Here is a 23,665-nt window from a genome sequence, read left to right as displayed (position 1 = left end):
ACCAAGGGTAAAGTAGGAAAAAAATAATAATACGCTGGTAAAATGAGTAGTTTAAATGATAAATTTGTCTTTTTTATTATAACAAATTAGGATTAAGGTTAGATAAATGAAGAAACAGAAAAACATTAAAAAAAAAATCAAACCTTTATCCTATTATTATTATGTGGTTCAAGCGATTACAATAGTCTATATTCAGATATATATTCAAGGAAGGAATTATTGAAAAAACTATTGTAATCAAAAAGACCTTTCCTCTCTCAAATCTCTCAAACTCAACTCTTTCTCAACTTTTTCTCTCTTTTCCTCACTTTCTTCCATATCCAAATCATAAATCAAGTTCGTGACAAAATATTATGCTTCAAATAAGAATGTACAAGTATATATGTTTAAATTTTAAAATATGATGAGTTTTTAAAACATAAAATAAAAATTAATTTTCACTAACTATAAATTACGTATTAAATAACTTTTAAATGCGAAAGTGATTCTAGTAACATATACGTAATAGCTATTTAGTTAAAATTTGTAAATATAAAAATAAAATCTAATTCAATTACAATATATATTATATAATTAATTTTTAAAATTATAATGCGTCTATAAGATTGATGTAGACCTAGTAACTATTGCACAAGTAAGTACAATATCAATCTGAAAATTTATACAACATTTGTATATCAACATACACGTACGAAATTATAAATAGACTAAGACTTGTCCAACCTTCAAATTGTGGCACAACAAGGCATAAGAGTGAACTGGGATAAAGAAGACAAGCCACGATAGCGGCGAGGATGAACTCGTACTGACAAATTTTGCAAGCTACATAAACCTGTCTTTTTCACCGTCATACACTTCCCAAGTTAACTCAGGTAAAACAGTAAATATTAATTTTCTTTTCTTTTAAACATGCGTTCAATGAAAAATTGGAAATTATAATAATAATAATTTAACATAACCCAAAATACTCTTGGTCTGTAAATTGGATTAATCAATTTTCTTTTGATGGTGAACTGAGTACGTCTTTGATTAGTAATTGAACTGTACTATGAGAAATGGCGACCAATTCGTCCCAGTAAATTATATCACATCCATCTTTAATATCTCATCTCTCATCTACACCACAACTATTGGCTAATCCAAAATTAGAGATCTAATCCAGATGCCCATCTGTGTCCATCTACCCTATGCCCCAAAAACGCGCAGCATCAGTTCTTGGAGTCACCATCCACTTCCTCCACTTCTACTTTTGAGCAGGCGCGGTAGCAGCCAAGCTTGTGTCAGGTTCTACTTCATCATTGCTGTCTCCTGGACGTTTCTGCTCCATAGACTCCCTGATCATAATACCTGCTCCGGTAGCTTGCTCGAGGTCAATTTGTTGAGTAGTTGACTGCTTCAAGTTTGGGGAAAGCGCCACGCTTATATTTTCAAACAATGTCTCCAGCGGCTGCAGGCTCTTCCTCAGGGAGGGATTCACAGGATTGTTTAGATATGCTTGCGCTGATTCTGGTACGTTTTGATCCAGAATCTTGCACATCTACCGAGAAAACAAAAAAAAAAAAAACCATAAGTTAATCAGAATATTTTTCTTCTTCCCAAATGTGGTGCTATACATGATTACCCAACGAGACAAATGCTCACCTCATTGTACCGAACGGCTAGTTCAGTTCGTTCAGAGTCACCAGGCAATGAGAAATCTTCTGGTGCTGCACAGAGAAAATTTAAGCATACAAGGGAACACAACAACTTTAATTTGCATGAAATGAATGACATTTTTTCCTTTCCGTGAATGTGTCTCTTACTCAAAATAAAAGAAAACTGGATATAGAATTCACGTTCCATGATAGAACAAAGCAATTTTTGAATAAATAATTAACTTACCAATTACTTCTAATGCAGGCAACTGATCAATTGAGTCATCGTCTATATCCATAGTGCTAGGAACTTCGACGCCCGAGCCCCCAGGTACATTCTCAGCCACTTCAGTAGGACTGTTTCCAGTTTCAGCCTGAGAACATTAAAGAATTTGAGGTTTCACATTATCACAAGTGACTTGTTTCTTACCCCATATATTCAAACTACTAAAATAAATAATTTTCTTTTTGTGACCAGTTGTTTGAACATAAGCAGCAAGCCTACAACTCAAAATATCCTAACCCATATATTCTGACTAAACATTTTCCTCTCATCAATTGTTAACAAGGCCACAAGAGAGCTTAGCAATTCGTTTTACCAAGCCAAAAATCCTCAAATTCTAAAAACCAAAAATTTTGACAAACTAAATCATATGTTGATGCTATATGATTAAACCTTGCAAAAAAAAAATGAAAAAATTAAGTCACCATGTTGATATTATAACAGAACTTACATCGTAAATTTTTTGGTACTCCGCATTATGGCCCTTCTCCAAGAGGAGTACCCTTTTCTTGACAAACTCAACCTGCCTTCTCTGCATATCTCTGAAGTGGTAGAGTATAGAAGGGTCTTGATATAACTGCGAATGGCTTGCAGGATCCACTGGTCCCTGAGCCATGTCAGTTGTCCTGTCATCCCCAGCACCCAGACTGTTGTTGCCAGGTCCTTCCACATTAGATGTAGTTGCCCCATTTTGTGTTTGAGAACTTGATTGTCCTGGGGCAGGTAGATTTATAAATGGAAGATTCAGCTCTTTGCATATAACTTCCTGAATCCTCAGGTCCTTGTCATCAACAATAGCTTGCCATCTTCCATATCCATGCCTTAAAATAAAAATGTCAATTATAAGTAATCACAACTATAAATCAATTAGACTGAAATTATCAGTACGTATAAGGGGATCCAAGGTAAACTACACGTAATGATCCAGAATGAGATTTTACCAAACTAATAACAAAATATCAGAAACATACTTGAGAACAGCACGCAGTAATATTAGATCATGTTCCTCTTTCCAAAATTTGCCACCCTTCAAGGCTGGATAGCGTGCAACAATATCATCACCATAAAGAGGACTGCCAGGATTTTCTTCTGCATACTGGATCTGCATTTAAAGTTTTTAAATCGAACTTTTGGTGAGTCAAAGCCAGGTACTTGTCATATGCACAAATATAAAGACATACAAGTAGTAATCTTATATTTCCACCCAAGAATGATGTGGAACCAGACTCAAAATGCAGAGAGAGTAAAGGTCAGTGGAGTAAGCTCACACCACAATCTCGCTAAACCTTAATATAAAACTTGAGAAAAGGCCAGAAAAGAATCTTTTTTTTCAGCTAAAGCTTTTTCATTAACTGAACTGAGCGTTAAAACAAGTGAACCAACATGATTTAGGAAAGTAGATGAAATGTTAATCCTTTAATCTTATCCCCTACATAATACAATTAAAATCAGGCTGAATCCCTGATATTCAAAGCCCAAGCCAGCTGGACACCCAAATCAAGCACACTAATTTATAATTTCATATGGGAGGAGTCAATATAGATAGACAACATTGAACAACCCATTACATCTACGAGAACATCCATTTGATAACTTACCCTTTCTTGTATCAACGTCAAAATTGCAATACGGACCAGTACGTCTGGAATTCGAAGTCCCTCCTTTGGCACACCATCTACAACAAAAGTGACAATAAGAAAACTTAAATTTCATACTACATCAAAGGCAGAAACCAAAAATTTGAGACACAAGTTGAAACAACAGTGCCAAAGAATAAGGAAATCAATCACCTGAAAAGGTGGGCGAGTCATTTAAATCTTCAACAACATGCCTTAGGAAGAGAGTCCCATAACTGAACAAAAAAATTGCTATTAATTAATACACTAAATACACATAATAGTAGAGGAAATTTTTAACAGATGTGAGATAGTTCATAGAATAGAAGCTACAGTAAAATGGAATAACAAAAAAGGGGAACAAGAGAGCACTTGGACATTGCAAATGGCCTTTCACATTCCCATAATGCAGCTCAAACAAGCTTTGCAAAATGAGTATTTTTTTATGCGCTTCTAACCACAAAAACCATTACAAATCATCCCAATTTCATCTTGCTAAATGTTAAACAGGAAAAGGCACACATCTGTGGCATCTAAATTAAAATATAACTGCCATTTCAGAGAGATGAAACAAATAAATCAAATAATTTTACCAACTTATATTCTGATGCATAGTCAAAACTAATGCAACATCACCACCACAGATTCAAAACACCAATAATGTAGGTTAACAAAATAAAAAGATCAAGTTAATACTCTCTTATTTCTTCAAATGTCTTCTGTTTTAAACGCGGGACAAACTCCTTCCAGTCAAAATCCCCAAGACCAAACCTGCAATATGATGCTAAAGTAAATAAGCTACAAAAAGGGGCAAAGCAAACACATAAAATAAGGATAATGCCCAAAGCTCCATATTCTATTCAAATCATGTGCAAGAATAGGAAGTGAAAGGAATAAATACATTATCATATGACTAATGGACCAAAAATTACAAACAACAAGCTAACCTCATGAGTATCTGCACAAACGTAGCCCTCTGATTCTGGTTGAATCCCAGTACTCTGAAAGATCTACCTTCACCTTCCATCAAAGGTGCTGGTTCCGAGCTCCCTGCAGCAAAATATTGTCAAATTTTTGGCACTAAAAATAAAGATATAAGGCACACTGTTTACAATCAACCCAAGGAAAATATACCGCGAGCTCTCTTTCTGTAAGGCCTTCTCTGAGTTCCAGATGAAGTCGTATCACCATCAGTCAAATCAGCTTCATAATTGTCATCCTCCCCCTCAGAACTCACACCTTCCAGACCAGCAAGGTCATCTTCTTCAACAGATACCATCTGAAACAGATCAATTTGCAAAAGTTAATATCATTTTTTCAAACTCAAGGTTTTACCATGATATTGGCGTAAATATCACCCCCAAACCAGAAGGGTATAGTAATTAATCTTCCCCCAAAGAGAACCCCCCTACCAAGACCACTCTCTCTACTTAACTGAGTTGACTATTATTCAAGAAGTTTCGGGTTCAGCAAAATCTATGTAATTGGGTTAATCTTATCCATGACCTAACTATTTGCCCTAGAAATTCATCTACCTAAAACCATAACCCACAAACAACTATGGAGGAGCAGCAAAAACTTCCAACCTAATTCATGACTGGAACCAACTGAGATATAATTTAAGAAACAGGGACAACAGCAAGAGACAGAAGAAATCAAATTTAAATCTGCGAACTTGTAACCACGTAACCTTAACCCAGTGATTTGGTATATAAATCTTCCCTGAATTTTAGGCACTCTGTAGCAGATCAACCGATTTTGGTTTGGTTAGATCTCCAATAATTTTCCACCTTGAGTAGAACTGTGGTTTAAGATCTCAACAGCAACTTATTAAGATGAACACAAATTATCATTATTTCTTGGCAGGTTTGCTGTGACAGATTCAGATGTTGATAAAGGCACGAGCCGACATGGCTGCCTTAACTTGGTGGTTTGTGGGATGACAAAGTGGCTTTTCAGCCCCGTACTTAAAGCATGGGAGAAGTAATTATCTCAAAACAAGTAGTTATCTCAAAACAAGTAGTTATCCCAAAAACCAATTAGTTATCTCAAAATTGAGAAGCAATGTTTTCCAGAAAATGCATTTTGCGTGGTGATTCTTTTGGTAAGTGAAAGCTAGATCCAACTTTGATTTTCTTTTCTTAATCTAGGGCTAAGAAAATTTTTTACCTTGTTCGATGTCCAGTAAAATATGTCCAAGTAACAGAGGATCTTTATTTCCCCATTTTAAATACATATCTTTTGGCAATTAGGAAAAAGGAAGAAGACCCAACCACGGTATTTGAGCAAGGGTGGAAAGGTCTTGTATAAAAAGCACTGTACCTGCTTACGGCTTCTCTTCCCTTTGCCCAAAGCACTGAACTCCTCAACTTTATGCACTTCATAGCTGTCTTTTAACAACTCTTCCCAAAAGTTTGATCTTTCAGAATTGCTCATTGAAGATTTGTTTTCCATGGCTGCTTTCTGTGCCTTTTCTTCTGCTATGGCATCTGCTTCATCAATATATTCAAAATTTGCCACCTGCAAATGTATATCAGTATACTACTTCCTTAGCAACCCATAAAGCATAAACAAGAATAAAAGACTTGCCAAATCAATTGGTAGAACTGCAAAGCTTACGGCTTTGTGTCTGCAAGAAATCGGCTACAAAATTACAAGATAGAGAATTTCATATGGCCTTCTACAACTTAGTACTATACTGAAAACAACCAATAGACAACCAACCACAAGGATATGCACTAGAATGCTTACTTCCATCCTAAAATTACTGTTGAGACATATTCTACAGAACCACAAGCTCAATAAGCAGGATTTAGAAATTCTTTTTGAAATAAAAGTATAGCATGTATCAAGCAGGGTTTAGAACTTGACCAAAACCCTAGATTTGATAGAGAAAGTCTTCATAATCACACAGGAATATTTTTTAGTAAACACACATGATCCATTTTGACAACTCAATAAACTTCCATTCTTCTATGCCATGAAAAATTTTAATGGCATGTACGCACCAAAAACTCGTACTTCAAGCAGAGGCAGACCAAGGTGTGCATGCAATGAAGGAAATATAAAATAAGAGAAGAACAAGATGTAGTTGTGTGTTCAAATCTCACATTTCATCAACTATTTATAAGTGACATAGCTCCAGAATCCTAAAATGTGATAGATGTGAAATGAATAGTTAGGATTCTCAAAATCCTCATAGTTTAATAAATATTTAATTTAGAAGATCTGACAGATTACAGTATTGATTACAGTATCAAACCTCACAGTGACTAAAAGATGCAACAAAGAAACAGTCAAATGCTTTCTTTTACTCTTTTATTCCACGTTTTCTCAAGTTAAATGCCTGGCAATGTGAAACCAGAAGGGGAAAAAATCACAAAATTTAATTAGAAAGCGTGATCTTATAGAGAGAAACAAAATTTCGGTGCCTCACTTAAAAAGTAGAAAAAGAGCTAAAATATAAGATCGAACAGAAGAGCAAATGCTAGTAACTGCAAGAGAGTTCCCAAAGTCACCTCGATAACTTAAAGACTACTACTAAAGCTACAAAGTAGACTCCCTAAAATGTTTAGTGTGTCATGTGAAAGGAACATTTACTTATAATGGTTAAAAAAATTAGGTGAATCATGGTAAAAGATTCAGGCTAAGATTGACAAGAGAGAATGATTGGACAAAAGGAGAATGAGCAACAAGAAATTTCCTCCACTTGGTATAAGAGGAAAGTGAAAGGAGAAAATGTAAGTACCTTTTTCCCAAATGTTTAGATCACAAGCTGACATTCAAAAGATTAGAGAGTGAAAAATGATTCAAACTTCGTTTTCTCTTTCCTTCTCCCATCCACTTCTCCAACTTTTTCACTAAACAAGTGAAAGATCAAAACTTGCTTTGCTCTTTTTTTCCGTCTTCTCTCTTTTCGCCACTTAGTTTTCTAGTCTAATAACCATACCCTTAAAGACACAAGGAACTAACAAAGCGCTTCACCAGCAATCAGCCCCAATAGGTGTATTTAGGATTGAGAGGAAGATCCTCAACATGTTGGTCCGTATTGAAAAAATCAAGAGTACTCAAGGGTCTCTACAGCATATATAAATAGTCTATTAAAGATTAGAACAAACCTTGAAAGCCTTCAAAAATCCATCTTCCTCTTCATCATCCAATGAAGCCTCTTCAGCATCAACATGATCACGATCGAGTAATCTACCACAACAAAGTACAAAAAAATTAAAAGAAATGAAGTAAACAAAGAGAGGAATGAACTTAGATGCAATAAATTAATTTAAGTCAAACAAAAAAAAAATGAAAGAGATAAGAGAAATAGGTTACCTATCAATAGCAGCATCATCGTAATGGATTTGGCGAGATTTTCCTGCTTCATCATTTTCATCAGCAAAGAGCTCCTTTGACCCATATCTAATGATGTCATCCAACTCTTCCTAAAGAACAATTAAACCGTTCTTAGTGCTGGATAAATCAACTATGTCTTCCACTATTTCACTTACCTCCTTTTGAAACTTTTTCACTTTTTGTTCTCACACCTCAATACTCAAATTATATCCTATTGCTTTAGGTTAAACGAAAGCACCAATCAAATTTCTGACGTGTAAAAACTCTACTCAAATTAGAACCATAACTATTGCTTACACCATGATGAAAACTAACATAGTTTGTTCCTAACTCCGTTCAGCAAAAAGTAACATTATATAGGCAAAAGGCTTTAACTGTGGAAGAAAATCATACCTGGTTGATGTTTTGCGTCTTCAACTTTCCAACAACAAGATGCTCTAAAATCATTTTCTTCTTTGTCATCTGCATCATTCGTTCTTCAATAGTACCTCGCGTTATGAGCCTATAAATCATCACCTGCAATACCAAAACAATACTAATTAAAAAGTTAATTTTCCTTTTAGAAGACATCACAAGTACTCCAAATTAACCTTGTTTGTCTGACCAAGTCGATGAGCTCTAGCCATTGCCTGTAGATCAGCATGCGGATTCCAATCGCTAGAAACGCGAACAGACGACGTGAGTAGCTTAAACAAAATTAAAAGGAAAAGAAAACACGTTGAGCAATGTAAAACTACACCAAACAAGTTACAATTGATTATCAAAGGTCCCTCTGCATTGCCTCTTCAATGCACCTTTCATAGCAGGGGAGAGAGAGAGACTAGTTAGGAAATTCGGAATAATAATTGAACGACAGTAAAAACAATAGATAGCCTTACCGCCAAAAGATGAACATTCCTGAACTTACCACTCAAGAGGTTAAAAAGAGAGGTTGGTCCAACTTTGGACATAATCTAGCAGATCAGTTCCTTAATATGCCTTGTGGTGATAATGGGGACACCTCCCCATATGATCAGTAAGAATCCACATAAAAGAACTTACAGTCCTACCTTATTCCTTTGCTTAATTACAAGACTAATGTTAATATACAGAACGGCGTTGATTTGCACCTTTTGGTGCTCATAGCAATACATATTATACTTTGTTTTCAAATCTATAAATATATATATAGAATGGCGTTGAACTTTCCACATTCGAACCATCTCAACTCCCATCTTCAATTCCCAGTGATGAATTTCTAAATTCTACTTCTTTATTACGACCCCAAAGAATTCAAAGTGAGAATCAAGGTGGTTTAAGCATGAAAATTATAATGCAATTCCATAGATCAAGATTTATCAAATAATTAAATGAAGAACTAAGGTAAATTTTGAAAGAGAATTGAACTATGAGACTTCATGTCCATCTTGGACAGTAAACTGTACCAATGAAAGCCGTGATTAACATTCTAAACTTCCCCAACCAATAATCTGATAAGTGAATTAGATCACATAATCCACATAAAACCTGGATGTTTAGGCTCTTTAAATATCTCTAATCCAGCAGCTTGCTTTGATATCTATTTTACTGTCACGACAAAAGAAAGGTAGAGGATACAAGAAAGAAAGCATTAAAAAGAGCATGTAATTTCACCTGTCGTATATGATGACTGTGTCAGCAGTTGCAAGGTTGATTCCCAAGCCACCAGCTCTAGTAGACAGCAAAAAGCAAAATCTGGAAGAGTTTTTGGCGTTAAACCGGTCTATGCGTATCTGTCTCTCAGCTCCACCAACCTTTCCATCTATACGTTCGTACTGCCATTTCTGGTGAATGCAAAAAGCATAAACATTACAAATTATCCATGCTACCAAGACACTAACCAGTTTAATGAGCACTATAATTGAGGAAGAAACAAAATAAAAATCAAATGTATACCTTGTAAGTACAATAATCTTCTAGTACATCAAGCATGCGTTGGAACTGTGAATATATAAGAACTCTATGACCTTGCTCCTTAAGCTTCATCATCATTTTGTCCAACAGCTGCAATTTTCCGGCTGATTCCAGAAGTTGTCTGTCAAAATAATAAATGATTAAAGACAAGAAAACGAAGCAAAAAAGCCAGAGTTTTCAACACATAGTTTAAGATATTTTGATAATAAAGCATCCAAATCATCAAAATGTGGAAGTTTTAACACAATATGCAAAGATTTGTATATAGAAGAAATTCAAAGGAAGCAAAGAAAACAAAAATATCAACAAATCATAAGATGTATCTCTGGAAGCAAATAACATGAACTATCTGAACGACAACACAGGTGGAAGTAGGTTGGTAGATATATAAATTTAAAATGCATGCATGGCATTACCTGTAAGCTTCATTTGAATCCTCTATATCTGGTTCAACCCCCTCTAGGAGATATGGATGACAACAAAGCTTCCGCAATTCCATAACAACATTAATAAGAGAGATCTGAAATATAGGAAGATTTAGTTAACAATTATATTCAAGATAAACAACAATGAAAGCAGTTTAATTTTCACCACTATTTACATCCTCACCTGCGCACCCCCACGTCGGGTCAATATCTGGTAGTTGCGGGTAAGAATTGCCTTGTAGTATTCTTTCTGTTTGCTACTCAGTTCAACACGTAATATGAGTTCTTTCTTTGGTGGTAACTCCTTCATAACATCTTTCTTAACCCCTACATCAAACATTGGAAAGTTATAGAAATTTTCGACAACATATATATGTATATGTTGATTATATAAATGGAGGATCAGCATCCTATTTGCTAAAAGAATGCTGCTTAAGCAACCCTAGATGAGATTCAATTTTCAGAGTACAGGCCAGGAAATTTCTCAAGATGCCAATCAGAGATTAAACTGAAACACAGAATTTGGTGAAGCTTAAGACATATACTTCTAAGTAGATGTGGAGCCAACATTTTGTGTAGTCTCATAATCTGCTCTTCTTGATTGATGTCCTTAAACTCCTCCTGGAACTCCTCTAAGCTTCCAAACTGCAAGCATGAACCAGCAGGTATGAGGAAATGCCCCCCAAATATTTTCACATTATCATTTTTTAGCCATCTCTAGAGATACTAACCTTCCCAGCATCAAGGAAGTGCATCAGCATGAAAAGTTCATCCAGATTGTTCTGTAAATATAACAGATTGGTATCAAAAAACATAACATGTAACTCAGACATACATAGTAGAAAGAAAGAAAAAAAAAATAAATAGGAATAAAAAATCTCAAATGATAACAGAAGAAAAAATGTTATTCAAGAGACATGAGAAGCCACAAACTTCCGTAAAAGTTAATCTGATACTGTCAATAGGCTACATGCTTTGTAATGGAGAACAACTAAAACGAAGTCTTCCTATCAATAGACAAAACCATAAATCAATGGGTTGATCCTGTCCAAAGTCTTGTCAATATACAAAAAGAATTTAAAGTTCTTGTCATTGGGTTAATCAAGTTGTTCTCAGCAAAAGAATTACAAAAATTCTCCTAGACCTTCACAAGTGAAAAAGAGAATATGCAAAGCAATTAACAATAACTTTTTTAAGAAAAAAGTTTATTGTTAAAGCAAGAAGGGGGTGCTCTTATACAAAAGAATGGGTTAAAAGTTAGTCAAAATATTAAAAGGGTCTCCAACATCCTCCTCAGAGAAGAGATGATGACTTTTAAACAAAAAAGGAAGTCTGGGCCAATTAAGAAACGTTCTATTCCTTTTCTTCCAAACAACCAAAAATTGTCAGAGGAATTAGGGAGATCAACTTCTCCAGCTTCTTCCAACCTAATGCAGCAATGATAAGTAAAAGAACATTACTAACTAATCTGACATATAACAATCATTTTCAGACTTCATTTCTCTCTAGTCATTACTAGCCTCTACGCCAAATAGATATACAAAGCGAAATGCTTGCCTTAAGTACACAGGCTTCTCATCCTAAACATGGATCTTATAGGACTACATGAAATTATAAATTATTCAGCATTAATGATACATAAATACACAACAAACCTGAAGTGGTGTTCCAGTCAAAAGCACACGATGGTTACTAGTATATTGCTTCAAGGAAGAAAACAACTTTGAATCCTTATTTTTGAGACGATGGCCTTCATCAACAATCTACACAAACATGTCAGTCTAAACATCGATAGCATAGTGATGAATAATGTACTCATGAACCAAAGAACATTACCATGCATTCCCATTTAATTGGTTTCAATGACGCTGTGTCCAAGTTGATCATCTCATATGATGTTAGGAGAACATCAAATTTAATTCTTTCTTGTTTGCTTTCACTAACAATCTGACCATATTTCTTTTTCTTGATTTTTTTATGACGTTTGGGAAAATAAAATTCATGTTCCCTTATAACAGTACGGGCTTGAGCAGAGCCAACATACATTATCTGCACCGCATAAAGTTCAAGTCAAGAAAATGTTTACTGAACAATAACCAGAGTGAAACAAAATCTTCCATTACATACAACATTCATTTGGGGAGCCCATGTTGCAAATTCCCGTTCCCAGTTTCGCAGAGTTGACAGTGGGGCAACCACCAAATGTGGAGTGATGCTTTCTTCAAAAAGAGACGCCAAAAAAGCAATACTCTGTATGGTTTTTCCTGAAGAGAAATAAGAGCCAAGGCATCAGAACACTTTTTATTGTTTTTCCTGAAGAAATCCCTTGTTTGGTAATTATCCAGACTTTACCCAAACCATGAAACATCAAAAAGCACTACCAAAACCTAATGATAAACATGTTGGGAAAAAAGAAATAAAAGCCTGCAATATCACAAAAGAAACAAATAAAAAATAAAGAAAACACAAAAAACAAGGAAACAAGCGCAAAACAAAACAGGACTTACCAAGGCCCATCTCATCAGCAAGTATCACATGTGTTTGTTTGGACCATGAAAAGCGTAAGAAGTTCAGCCCCTCAAGCTGATATGGATGCAGTGAGCCTTCAGTTACAGCAAAAAGAATCCAGTATCACATAATGATCAAAAGAGGAAAACTTAAATACATACGAGCACAAAGATCATAGAATAGGAAGTATAATATGGTTATGTACCTCCAGAGAGAAAATTGGGACTATGCTCATACTGTTGGAATTCTCGTGCTTTCTTTTTCAACTCAACCTGTTTACTAGCAGACAAGTTTTGAGACCTAGACTGAATTTTATTAAACCTTTCAATTTCAGGTTGAAATGCAGAGATATCTGATTCAGACTCCCAATAACATTCATCATAAGAAAGCTCTTTATACTTCACAAGATATTCTTTTTCCTCGTCTCCTCTGTAACATTCAGTAAATAGATTACATTCATCAATCAGAAAATGAGATCAAAATAAGATGGTTAAAGTTGTTAAGAATCCATGATAAGAAGAACAATAAAAACACAAGCACCACCTACAAATGACAACACAACAATAATAAGTCAATAAATTCATCATTTTATTATGTACATAACCAAAAAAGGAAAAAAGAAAAAGAAATATTTCTGCTCTCATTTCCTAAAAACAACTAACTCAAAAAGATAAGAAGTGTACATGTGATTCAATTTAACAAGGGCATGGCAAATCTGACAGCTAACTTTCTGAAGCCAAACTAGGTGTCAATATTAAAGATGCAGGATTCAGAAAACAAAGTTGCCCAACTTTGATAACTAATTTCAAATCAGGAGAACCTTAAAGCTCAGTTTATGTTAAAGTTGAATAAAAAAGGATCAGAAACAGAGAGGCAACTCATATATTAAAAAAATGACCCTAAAGAGAACCTGCAGGCAAGAATTCTATCAACAGTAGTCCACTCTGGCCGAATGGCAACAAAATCTTCCTCAGAGTTATTGATTGATGACATTTGACGATTAAAGTTGTTCACTTTAGTCTTCAAACGAGGATTTGACTTGAAAGCTTTCAGGAACTCTTTCTCCGGTACCCTAGGGAAGAAAAGAAGGAAAGAAGAAATTAATGGAAGATCAGACAAAGGATCTCAGATTAACTCACAACAAACAGACATTATGCAGGACTAGCATCATTAGTTTTATTGTTTCTTTATGAGAAAACAAGGAGTCACATAAACAATGACCACAACAAAAATTTGCATCCTGCCTAATTCTGAAGACGGAGAAATTACCAAGTACAATGCAGGTAAGATAATCCCTTCCACTTCACAAGGTATTGTTTTACAAAAATTTGCTTTGCACCCAGCTTAGAGGCATCATTACCACCAGCTACTGTTGGGCGCATTTCACAGTCCAATATCTTGTCAATATCATTCAAAGGGCTAACCTGCAGAGGAAAATGATAATTCTCAATGAACCTCAAATGACAGGAAATTAGATCATGGAAGCTTTCATTATCGTCAATGTACTATAAAATCTTACGCATTCAGGACACCTCCAGTTTTCAGGAAGGGGAGCTTTTATAGGTGGAACTAAACATTTAGGATGGTAAGCATAAGTACATGTTTCACAGCTCAAAAGATTTTCACCTTCGCCACAAGCTTGACATGCATTGTCTTTCTATGGATCAAGGAAAAGAACACAGATTAAATGTAAAAGATAATCGAATAATTTACTGAAGTTAGTAAAATAAGCACAGGAGATATGAGATGATGAGGGAAAAAGAGAATATATTTTTTGTTAAATATTCCAATTATGAATGCAGTCAATTCTCAAAGCAAGACATCAAAAGTCCTCAAGCAACATGAATAAGCTCTTAAGAAACCATTGAAATGCATCAGCAATATGTTTTATCCATAATTCAGCATAAATCAGCTCCTAAGCTGAAGTTATATTGAATATTTTTTCTATGTAACCGAAAATTAAAAATATATATATTTAGAATAATCATAGTATAGAGAGAAAAGGAAAAGATACACATATAATAAGAAATATTGAGGAAGTAGAAGAAACAGACCGCATCAATCCTGACTATCGGCTCAAACTTTTCTTGAGCACCAGGCTTTTTTGGAACAAGATCCGCATCATCATCTGATTCATCTAAGTTATATATCGGCCTCCGATCCGACCTAATCCTCAACCTTTCAACCAAGCTACTCATATTCTGCAAGTATTTCATTGTTAAAAACCACGATACAGAAAATTTGAAATTCATGCTGAACAGTTAAAAAAATAAGTCCAAGTGGCTAAAAGTAAATGTGGAAAGTACCAGACAAGAATATATAGTACCAAAGGAGCAATCAATCATATAGCTAAACAAACTAATTATCCATATCATTGTATATAAATGATATATTCACGTCTTTTCCCTCTTTTGGCTCCTTAATGAATATTAACTAATCCTACTATAATCCAAACATCCATGAAATATAATACTAGATAAAAACACCTGTTCTTAACATTTTTCCCGGTAAATTATCAGTTCTTAACAATTTACAGGGTAAGGAAGGAGTCTTATACCTCATATTCTTTTTCTATAGAGAAAAAGAGTATTATTTACAAGGCATCAAGAGTGTCAGCCACGGAGAAAAATGCACGAGGTAGATTAAAGAGGTCCCCTTCTCTATAGAGTTTGTGATCATCAATTCCAAAAAGAAAAGGACATAATCTTTGGAAAGGAGATTCAACTCCTACAAGGCCTTATATTCTACAATCCATTGCATCTACTTTCAGGAAAGAAAAAATATAAATAGGTTTCTCAAGTAGAGAATCAAAGAACATCAATTGTAAATCTAAGCATCTTTCCAACACTAAACCTAGAGGTACAATATACATGCCTGAAGTACCCTACAACCTTCATTGTCTTATCTTGCTTTCTTTGATATTGTACTGTCATGGTCTCTATGGCAGTAACATAATTCTCCAGTATTTTTAACTACAAATTTTCTTATGCAAAGAGATCTTATTCTCTCAAAAACCAAATCTCTAAAGGTTCTCTTGCCTCTAGTAGAAAAAGGCATATATATGAAAGAATTGTCGGGTATTCTTAGCATCAACATACGATATCCGATTTAAAGTTTGAGTCAATACTCACTTTATAGACATTGAATTAATCAATAAAAGGGATAAATTTCCATTTTTAACACCAAATCTAGGAGCCGAAATAGCATAGCAGGACAGTGAAACAATGGCCCTCTGACCAATGCCCCTGCTCATTGATAGTGTTTACCTGCTCAATCACACTGTCGCAACCCGAAGGTATAACAGGAATACATGAGGCAAAATTATTAATAGTTAAACACTGTCAATCAACCCTAGGGGACACCAATAACTTGCATATCATTTAGCCAAGTCCATTGCTATATCAGCATTCCGTTCCATTCCAATCACTGCTGCCTATGGTAACTACATCAGATCTCCTGTTCTAATCTATCTTCTGTCAACAGCATTGCACAGACTATTTAAGGACCATATTTGAACAGTGATATGCTTCCATGTAAATTGTGACTTACTATTCATGAGTAGGGTTCTTTCTCTTTTCAGCTGTAGCTTCCTCTATTTCTTTTTCTTTCTTTATTCCGGCCAAAGGGGGAAAGTAAGATCCTTACTGATCAAATATCTAATTCTAAAAAATTGCCAACATCGAATTCAAGCCAAGTACAAAAGAAAATCCAAAATACAGACACTGATAATGAATATAGACAGGTAAAAGGATAAAAGGACTAACTTATCTTCTCCAGTTACATCATAAACATTACCTAACATATGAATACATCTATCTAAAAGAAATTTGAGTTACTTACGAGTATTTATTAGGTAAAATAGATCTTGCGTCTAAGTTGAGGAACATCAAGAAGTCCTTGAATGCATCAAAAATGAAAGGTTTAAGAAAGGGAAGCCACCTTCCTCCTAATGGTTGCTTCTTGTGCTTGAAAGCTGAGGAGTCAGAGAATCATCTGTATCTGTGGTGTTCTAATGACTATACTCGTGCCAATTCAGCTCTTCAGTGTTAGTTGACTGATTCTGTTTTCGCTAAGTTTGGCCTTGAATATTTCATCTCTAGGGATAGCCCAATAGGGCTGCGAAAAACTTGCGTCTCCATTTAACCCCTCTAGTTTTTGGTCATTTGAAAGCAAAGGATAGAAAGACTTGTGAGCGCAATTGGTACAGTTTTGACCAAAGTTAAATAGTCTTGGTTCCAGACCCTTCACATTTTCTCTTATGGGTCATCCATTCTTCTCTGAGAACTTAGGGCACATTATCGATATCTTGATATCTATTTTTGTAAATCTTTTGTATGCATATGACACCCCTAACTTCCTTTTGAATATTAATGATAGTCTCTTTCTTTTCGGAAAAAAAATGGAAGTTGGTCATAAGAGGACAAAGGTTCTATTCTATGTTCTGCATGAAGAAGATGGAGAGTACTGACCATTAATATGCAACTCCCAGAAGTTAGCAGTAACTCCAGCAGAAATCATGAAGTTTTAAACTTTGAAGCCAAGAATACTGGTGTAAGTGACAGACCAGGGGAACTATGAAGGACATGCTCGAATGAGTGGTTGTGAATTTGGGATGAAACATAAAAAAGTGACTCATGCAAAGTTGGATATAGCTACTAGAGGAAGAAAACTTATTTAACAGTTTTTACAGTGGACAGTTTGCAAAACATGTACAGTTCCCAAGTGAAAAAGTAGAGATTCGTGGTTATAATTACATTTAAATACGTAGTAATTTAGGAATCTTTTCAACTTTAGTTAAGAGAGAGGGATGACAAGTGAACAATCCATAGCAAATATGGAAGAATTTGGCCATTATATTTCTTTAAAAGCAGAATTATTACATTTATTTACTGAGGATCTTATTTGTTTTTGTTCCAAGGGGCAAAATGGACAAATACAAACGACATTAATGCATCTGGAAACCCACTAACCCTACATAAACATTTCCGCGTATGTAGTATGAAAGGAAACCCTTAATATCCATGTAAATATTTCCATACGTACTCAAAACCTACATACTTACAGAATCTAACATTAAGAAAAATAAAGTAAGGAAAAGAACATGATAAAAAGCAAACTTGGAAACATATTCAACCAAGCACCGCAAAAAAACAATGCACTTTTGAGAACAAACCTAAAATAATTTAAGTTTTCCTTAAAAACAAGCTCAACCCCAAACCCATAGATCCTGGTTGAGTTTCCAATATTCGTGCATGAACTTTCATCAGATAACAGATTAATCATGCATTCCAACAATGATATGAATGGTTTTTACCTCTTACTATTTAAACCTACTTTTAACGCATTGCTAAATAAGGCTCTCAATAGTTCATTTTTTTTTAGTACTTTTTCCATGATAGTTGCATGTATCAAATATATTCTGTCACTTCAGCAGGATTCATTTGAATTCTCATAAATGACTTGTCTTTACTCTTGACGATTCTCATTTACCTTCCCACTCGTACTCTACTAAATGGCTCCTAATAGCGAAAATAAATGAATAAATCATCCCCACTGCTTCAAGTTTATCTCTAACACCTATATTTATGTTTGCTTTTCATTTTACCTTCCTGCTCGAAACTCCACAATCCATATTTATACTTTGTTTTCATGTTTCCTTTCCCTATATCAAAACACAGCTACCATGCTTCCCTTTCAAGAAAGAGAGAAGAGTCCTTGACACGTAAGAGACAAACAAAATACCATGAAAACAGAACAAGAAAAGAGAAAGAACAACAAAGTCAACATGCACGAACTCAAACAGCGAAACGAAGCACAATCCTGAATTAGATTATATGTACCTACTGGCTATACAATCAATCTATAATTCTATATCCCTCTTACTAAAAAGAGATATGACAACAAAAGAAAAAACCATCACGCCTCTATAAACCCTGTAACCAATACTCAAAGAATAGAAATGCTTAATCACAAATCCTAAACCCCACTTCCTTTTTGCAGTAACCAATCCTGAACTTAACGATGAAACCCTTCATCATGAAGTTATAACAAGACCTTATTAAAATGTCAAATAAATAAATACCAATTCATTTAAAAATATCATGCCCTCATAAATCATACAAACGAGACTCAAAGAATACAAATGCCAAATCAGAAATCTTTTACCACTTGTCTGAAAAAAAGAAAAAAAAAAAGAAAGAAATGATTGAGCCCGATCCCTCTTGCAGTAATCTATTCTGAACTACAACCAAAACCTCCATCGCAAATTAATAAACAGAATTTTATCAACATCCCAGAAAACAAACGACGAGTCATTTAAAAAGAATCATGCCTCCTAAACCCTATTACTGAGAATCAAATAATACAAGTGCCTAGTCAGAAATCCTCGACCCACATCCTTCTTGTAATAATCAATCCTGAACGTAATGACCAAAACCCTCCATCACGAAGCTATAAACAAAACCTTATTAAAATCTAAACTAAATAAACACCATTTCATTTAAAAAAACCATCCTTCATCTCCAAGAAAAAAATTTCTCTGTAAACCATTTAACTTAAGCTAAAAAAATATAAATGCCTAGTTAGAAATCCTAGAAAACACCTCCTTTTTGCAATGATCGGTCCTGGTCTTCACAGCCAGAACCCTCTACCAGAAAGCTATAACATGGCCATATTAAAATGTCAAACAAACTAAACCTAGTTCAGATAAAAATAGCACGCCTCATAAACCCTAGAAACGAGACTCAAAGAATACAAATTGCCTAATGAGAAATCCCCAATCCCAGCTTCTTTTTCCAGCGATCAATCCTGAACTTAACATCCAGAATCCTTTATCATGAAGCGGAAAACAATAACGTATCAAAATGCACGATAAACAAATAGCAATTCATTCAAACAAACATAAACGATTAACAAGACCATGTAAAACAACCAAGACCAGACCAGCATTCCTCAAAACAAAGAACAGCTGCACGCATATCGGGCCTATATATCTAACATGAGCGTGTTTACCGAGAGAAAAATCGATGACGTTGAATAAGAAGCGATTAGGTTCGGTCCGCTGCTACCTGTTGAAGTTGCTCAGTACATGGATGTTAGAAATGCGACTTACGATAATTCAACATATATAACCAAACACACAAAGTATTTTTACCGATGATGGACGACTCAGTGCACTCAATGCACCAGAATCCAGCCGGAAACTGAAACCGGATTTGCAGAGATAGAGCAAATAAACGGGGATGTTAGAAATGCAACTTACGATAATTCAACATATATAAACAAACACACAAAGTATTTTACCGATGATGGACGACTCGGTGTACTCAATGCACCAGAATCCAGCCGGAAACTGAAACCGGATTTGCAGAGATAAACGGTGAGTTTCAAGTGGTTTTTGGGGGTTAAGCTTCACAAAATCGGTGGAGATTATGACTAGGACAAACCCGGTTTATATTATGAACAAGGTGAAGTCACAATTACCTTTATGCCCTCTTACGTGTAACGCTTATCCAGGGGTATAATTGTCTTTTGAATGAAAATTTACTTATTGTTGTCCAAAAATGAGAGATTACTTTCATTAATTAAAACATGTTCCCATAAATATGTTTGATGAAGGGGAGGTCGGTGGATTATAAATTTACCAAAGTAGATAAAAAGCTGAATAAGGGTATTATTGTCTTTTTACATTAATAGGTAAATTGGTATCCAGAAAACAGGGTGCTAAGTTACAAGGTTTTTGAAATGCCCTAAAAAATCAGCTCACTCCCTTCGGATTCTTTTTCCATTTTCTTTAGACAGATATTCATTTAATTGATTGGATAGTCATTAGATTGTCAAAATTATACATTTATTATAAATTTCAAAATTACACTAAATATATTCAAATTATTTTTTATATCTATTTTACATTGGTAATGATTTTTTTTATATAAAAAAAAAAGTTGAGTATTTGATGATTTATAAGTCAAATCTCATTGTGTAACTTATTGATTTATATTTGTAAGCATATGATAGTTGGGTCATTGTTTGGAGATAATAATTGATTGTTCAATCTAATTGTAATAAAAAATTGTTACTTTAGAATTTGCATGAATTGCAGAAGTTTTATAAATAAGTTGAAGAAAAGAGAAAAATTTTATTTAAGTATCTTTATAAATTTGTTTACGATAAGTAAAAATTTATTATCAACTCGACTAACCTTTTATAGATAAGATGATTAAGTTAGTTTTATTATATAATTTATAAATTATTTATATAATATATTTAGTTTATTTCTATTTATTCATAACTCTTTTAATTACGAGTGCATGAATTACAATCACTAAATAATTATTACTTTACAATTGCATGAACTAAAAAATTTTTGTAAATAAATTTGATAAAAAGGAAAAATTTTACGTACGCATATTTGTAAATTTATTTATTATAAACTAGTTAAAATTTATTATGAGTTCGACTAATCTTTTATAGATATGACGATTATATTAGTTTTATTATATTATTTAAATTTTTTTTATATAATATATTTAATTTATATCTATTTAATTTTAACTACTTTAATTACTATATATATAACTACTTAATAATATTATATTTATTCAAGCACATGTATATCAATTGGTTATTTGATAAAATTAACATAATTCATGTTGTAATTTTTAGAATTTTTTAAATTTTCAAGTATAATTGCAAAAATTTTAGAAAGTTAATATAAATATTTTTATCAAATTACCTGATATGCTATAAAAATTTATATCATCCAAACTATTATGTCATATTTAATAATAAATAATTCAATATAATTATATTATTTTTGAAAAGTTTTAGAATATATTTAATTTTATATTTACTCAGTTACCATCACATTCATTTAGAAACATTTTATATTTAATTACAAAATTTCCTCAAATTCTAAATCCTTTAAACATACATTTTTGTTTGTGCATGGTTAACATAAAAGATAATTTTAGTTTAATTAAAAAATGTTCGGATGTTTAATTTTTATTATACTATACTAATCACTCAAACATTAGATAATTTATCCTATTTTTAATTTATAAAAATCTAACAGTTGCATCACAAAATAAATAATTATCAACGAGTTATAAAATAAATATATTTTATTACAAACGTGTAATATAAATTTATTCAAATTATCATAATAATAAATAAAAAATAAAAAATAGTACGACTGAATTAAAAATTTAAGTTAAAAGTACAATTACCAAAAGAGAAGATAACAATTTTTTATTTTTAACATTAAGAGAGTTATCGAATTATATATTATATTTATTATTTTTTGAATATAACATAAATACATCAATAATCACATAATATTTTAAAATATATGATAAGTAAAAATTCAAACAAAATGTAAGATACATAATACAGATTTTTTGAATTAAATAAAAATATTACATTCCATATAAAACTCTAAAAATATATAAGATATCCATCAAGTATCTTCTTAAATTTAACAAGAAATATTATTCATTATTATTTATTTTTTTAATAAGTAAGAAATTATTATAAAAACGATCCTGTAGTCAATGCATATACATTCTAATTACAATATTTAGAAATAAATTTAATAATATGTCTACATTCATTCCGCATATAGTTCTAGTTATTTTATTAAAAAAAAAAAAACTTGGGAATTATATAAATGTCTTATATTTGTTAGAATAATAATATGAATTAAATTACATATAATATAGATGACATTATATTTTTAATAAAAACTAACAATCTAAGTTTGAATTCACATCCCTATTCTGTATAAATTGTATTTTATTTTTTACATAAATTAATTTAAAAAAAAACATTAAATATATTTATTTTCAATGCCTGACAAAAATAAACGAACAAATTATAACAATCAAACTTTAAAGTACCTACTTCTTCTAATTCATACCTATTTAGTATATAATGTACAATAACATTAAAATAAATAACCTCACAAAAAGATTTAAAAAATAATACATATATATATATATGTGTATATAAATACAAATCACAAATACTAATACTCAATTTAAAACATTGTAAACCCATGTAAAAAATTATCCAAATCCACAAATTAACCAGGCCGAACAAAAAGTTCAATTGAACAGATCAATATGGGCCTAGCCTGGTATAAAAAAAATAGATCTTGTTAAAGCGGTCGGCCTCAACAGGCCGAAATAAATTAAGTAATGTTGAATTTGGGTCGGGTTCCGGAGCCTGATCCGTCCAGCCCAATAAACGTATATACTTCACTTTGATAATTTTGTTATTTTTCTAGGCCATGTACTGACAAGAACAAGTTTGAAACTGTTACAGGATTTATTAGTAAGCTATGAGATGTACAAGTGTATTGGGATTTACATAGAAATAAAACATTTCATTTCAAATTATCTTCAAAAAATTATTAAAATTTTAAATATATTATTCTAATTTCACATGAAATTTTTGTTATTGTTTAAATTTTACCCTTTTTTTTGTTACCATTTGTAATTTAAATAAGTGTAAACAAAAAAAAAAAAAAAGATTTAAACTTGTCTAGAGCATAGCTTTGCTTTTGTATTAACAAATGAAAATATAAACCCTAGATAGTAGAAATCAACATAAGAGTAAGATTCAAAATTGATTACCCTGTAAATCAAACTGCAAAAAATCATTTGTTAAATCTTTCATACAGAATATAATTGAGATGCAGGAAGAAAGTGCAAGTAAAATAAAAATTGAATCAAATAATCCACTAGTAAATAAGATCAGCATATTTGAAACATTCTTACCATGACAAGAGAAAATGAAACAAACAGATTTATGGGGTTAGCATGTTCATGATTCTCATAGTGTACAGTAACAATCCGTTTTGTTTTTGTCTCAACATGTACTTGCCCAAAAAATAACAAGAAAGTATCTAAGCTTAATACA

The 23,665-nt window shown here is 32.9% G+C and overlaps 1 protein-coding gene across 1 annotated transcript; it reads right to left on the bottom strand.

The window, feature by feature from the left end:
- Positions 1-955: 955 nt before the first annotated feature.
- On the bottom strand, positions 956-20,196 carry LOC110809215 (CHD3-type chromatin-remodeling factor PICKLE-like). Its single transcript, XM_088208602.1, has 33 exons — positions 20,048-20,196; positions 19,899-19,947; positions 19,757-19,812; positions 14,800-14,946; positions 14,265-14,402; positions 14,015-14,169; positions 13,656-13,817; positions 12,951-13,174; positions 12,745-12,840; positions 12,365-12,501; positions 12,074-12,286; positions 11,893-12,000; positions 10,969-11,019; positions 10,783-10,882; positions 10,422-10,564; positions 10,229-10,332; positions 9,795-9,933; positions 9,513-9,682; positions 8,471-8,537; positions 8,274-8,396; positions 7,860-7,969; positions 7,652-7,733; positions 5,856-6,053; positions 4,668-4,812; positions 4,481-4,583; positions 4,230-4,304; positions 3,708-3,769; positions 3,516-3,592; positions 2,889-3,019; positions 2,369-2,738; positions 1,882-2,008; positions 1,642-1,706; positions 956-1,537 (listed from the first exon to the last, which is right to left on the bottom strand). The coding sequence occupies exons 4-33, from the start codon at positions 14,941-14,943 to the stop codon at positions 1,244-1,246; spliced, it is 4,113 nt and encodes a 1,370-aa protein (XP_088064728.1). The 5' UTR covers positions 14,944-14,946; positions 19,757-19,812; positions 19,899-19,947; positions 20,048-20,196; the 3' UTR covers positions 956-1,243.
- Between the last annotated feature and the right edge of the window lie 3,469 nt (positions 20,197-23,665).

This window comes from Carica papaya, chromosome 7 (assembly GCF_054855325.1).
Source record: "Carica papaya isolate Zhongbai chromosome 7, ASM5485532v1, whole genome shotgun sequence".
In the NCBI taxonomy this organism is placed as follows: domain Eukaryota; kingdom Viridiplantae; phylum Streptophyta; class Magnoliopsida; order Brassicales; family Caricaceae; genus Carica; species Carica papaya.
Note: the sequence above shows the minus strand (reverse complement) of the source record. Positions and strands in the feature narration are given on the sequence as shown.

Coding starts and splice junctions, on each gene's coding strand:
- LOC110809215 (XM_088208602.1), bottom strand. CDS start 14,943: ATGAGTAGCTTGGTTGAAAGGTTGAGGATTAGGTCGGATCGGAGGCCG. Junction 12,001..12,073: donor CAATTAAATGGGAATGCATG/GTAATGTTCTTT, acceptor ATGTTTGTGTAG/ATTGTTGATGAAGGCCATCG. Junction 3,020..3,515: donor TGACGTTGATACAAGAAAGG/GTAAGTTATCAA, acceptor CTTTAAATGCAG/ATCCAGTATGCAGAAGAAAA.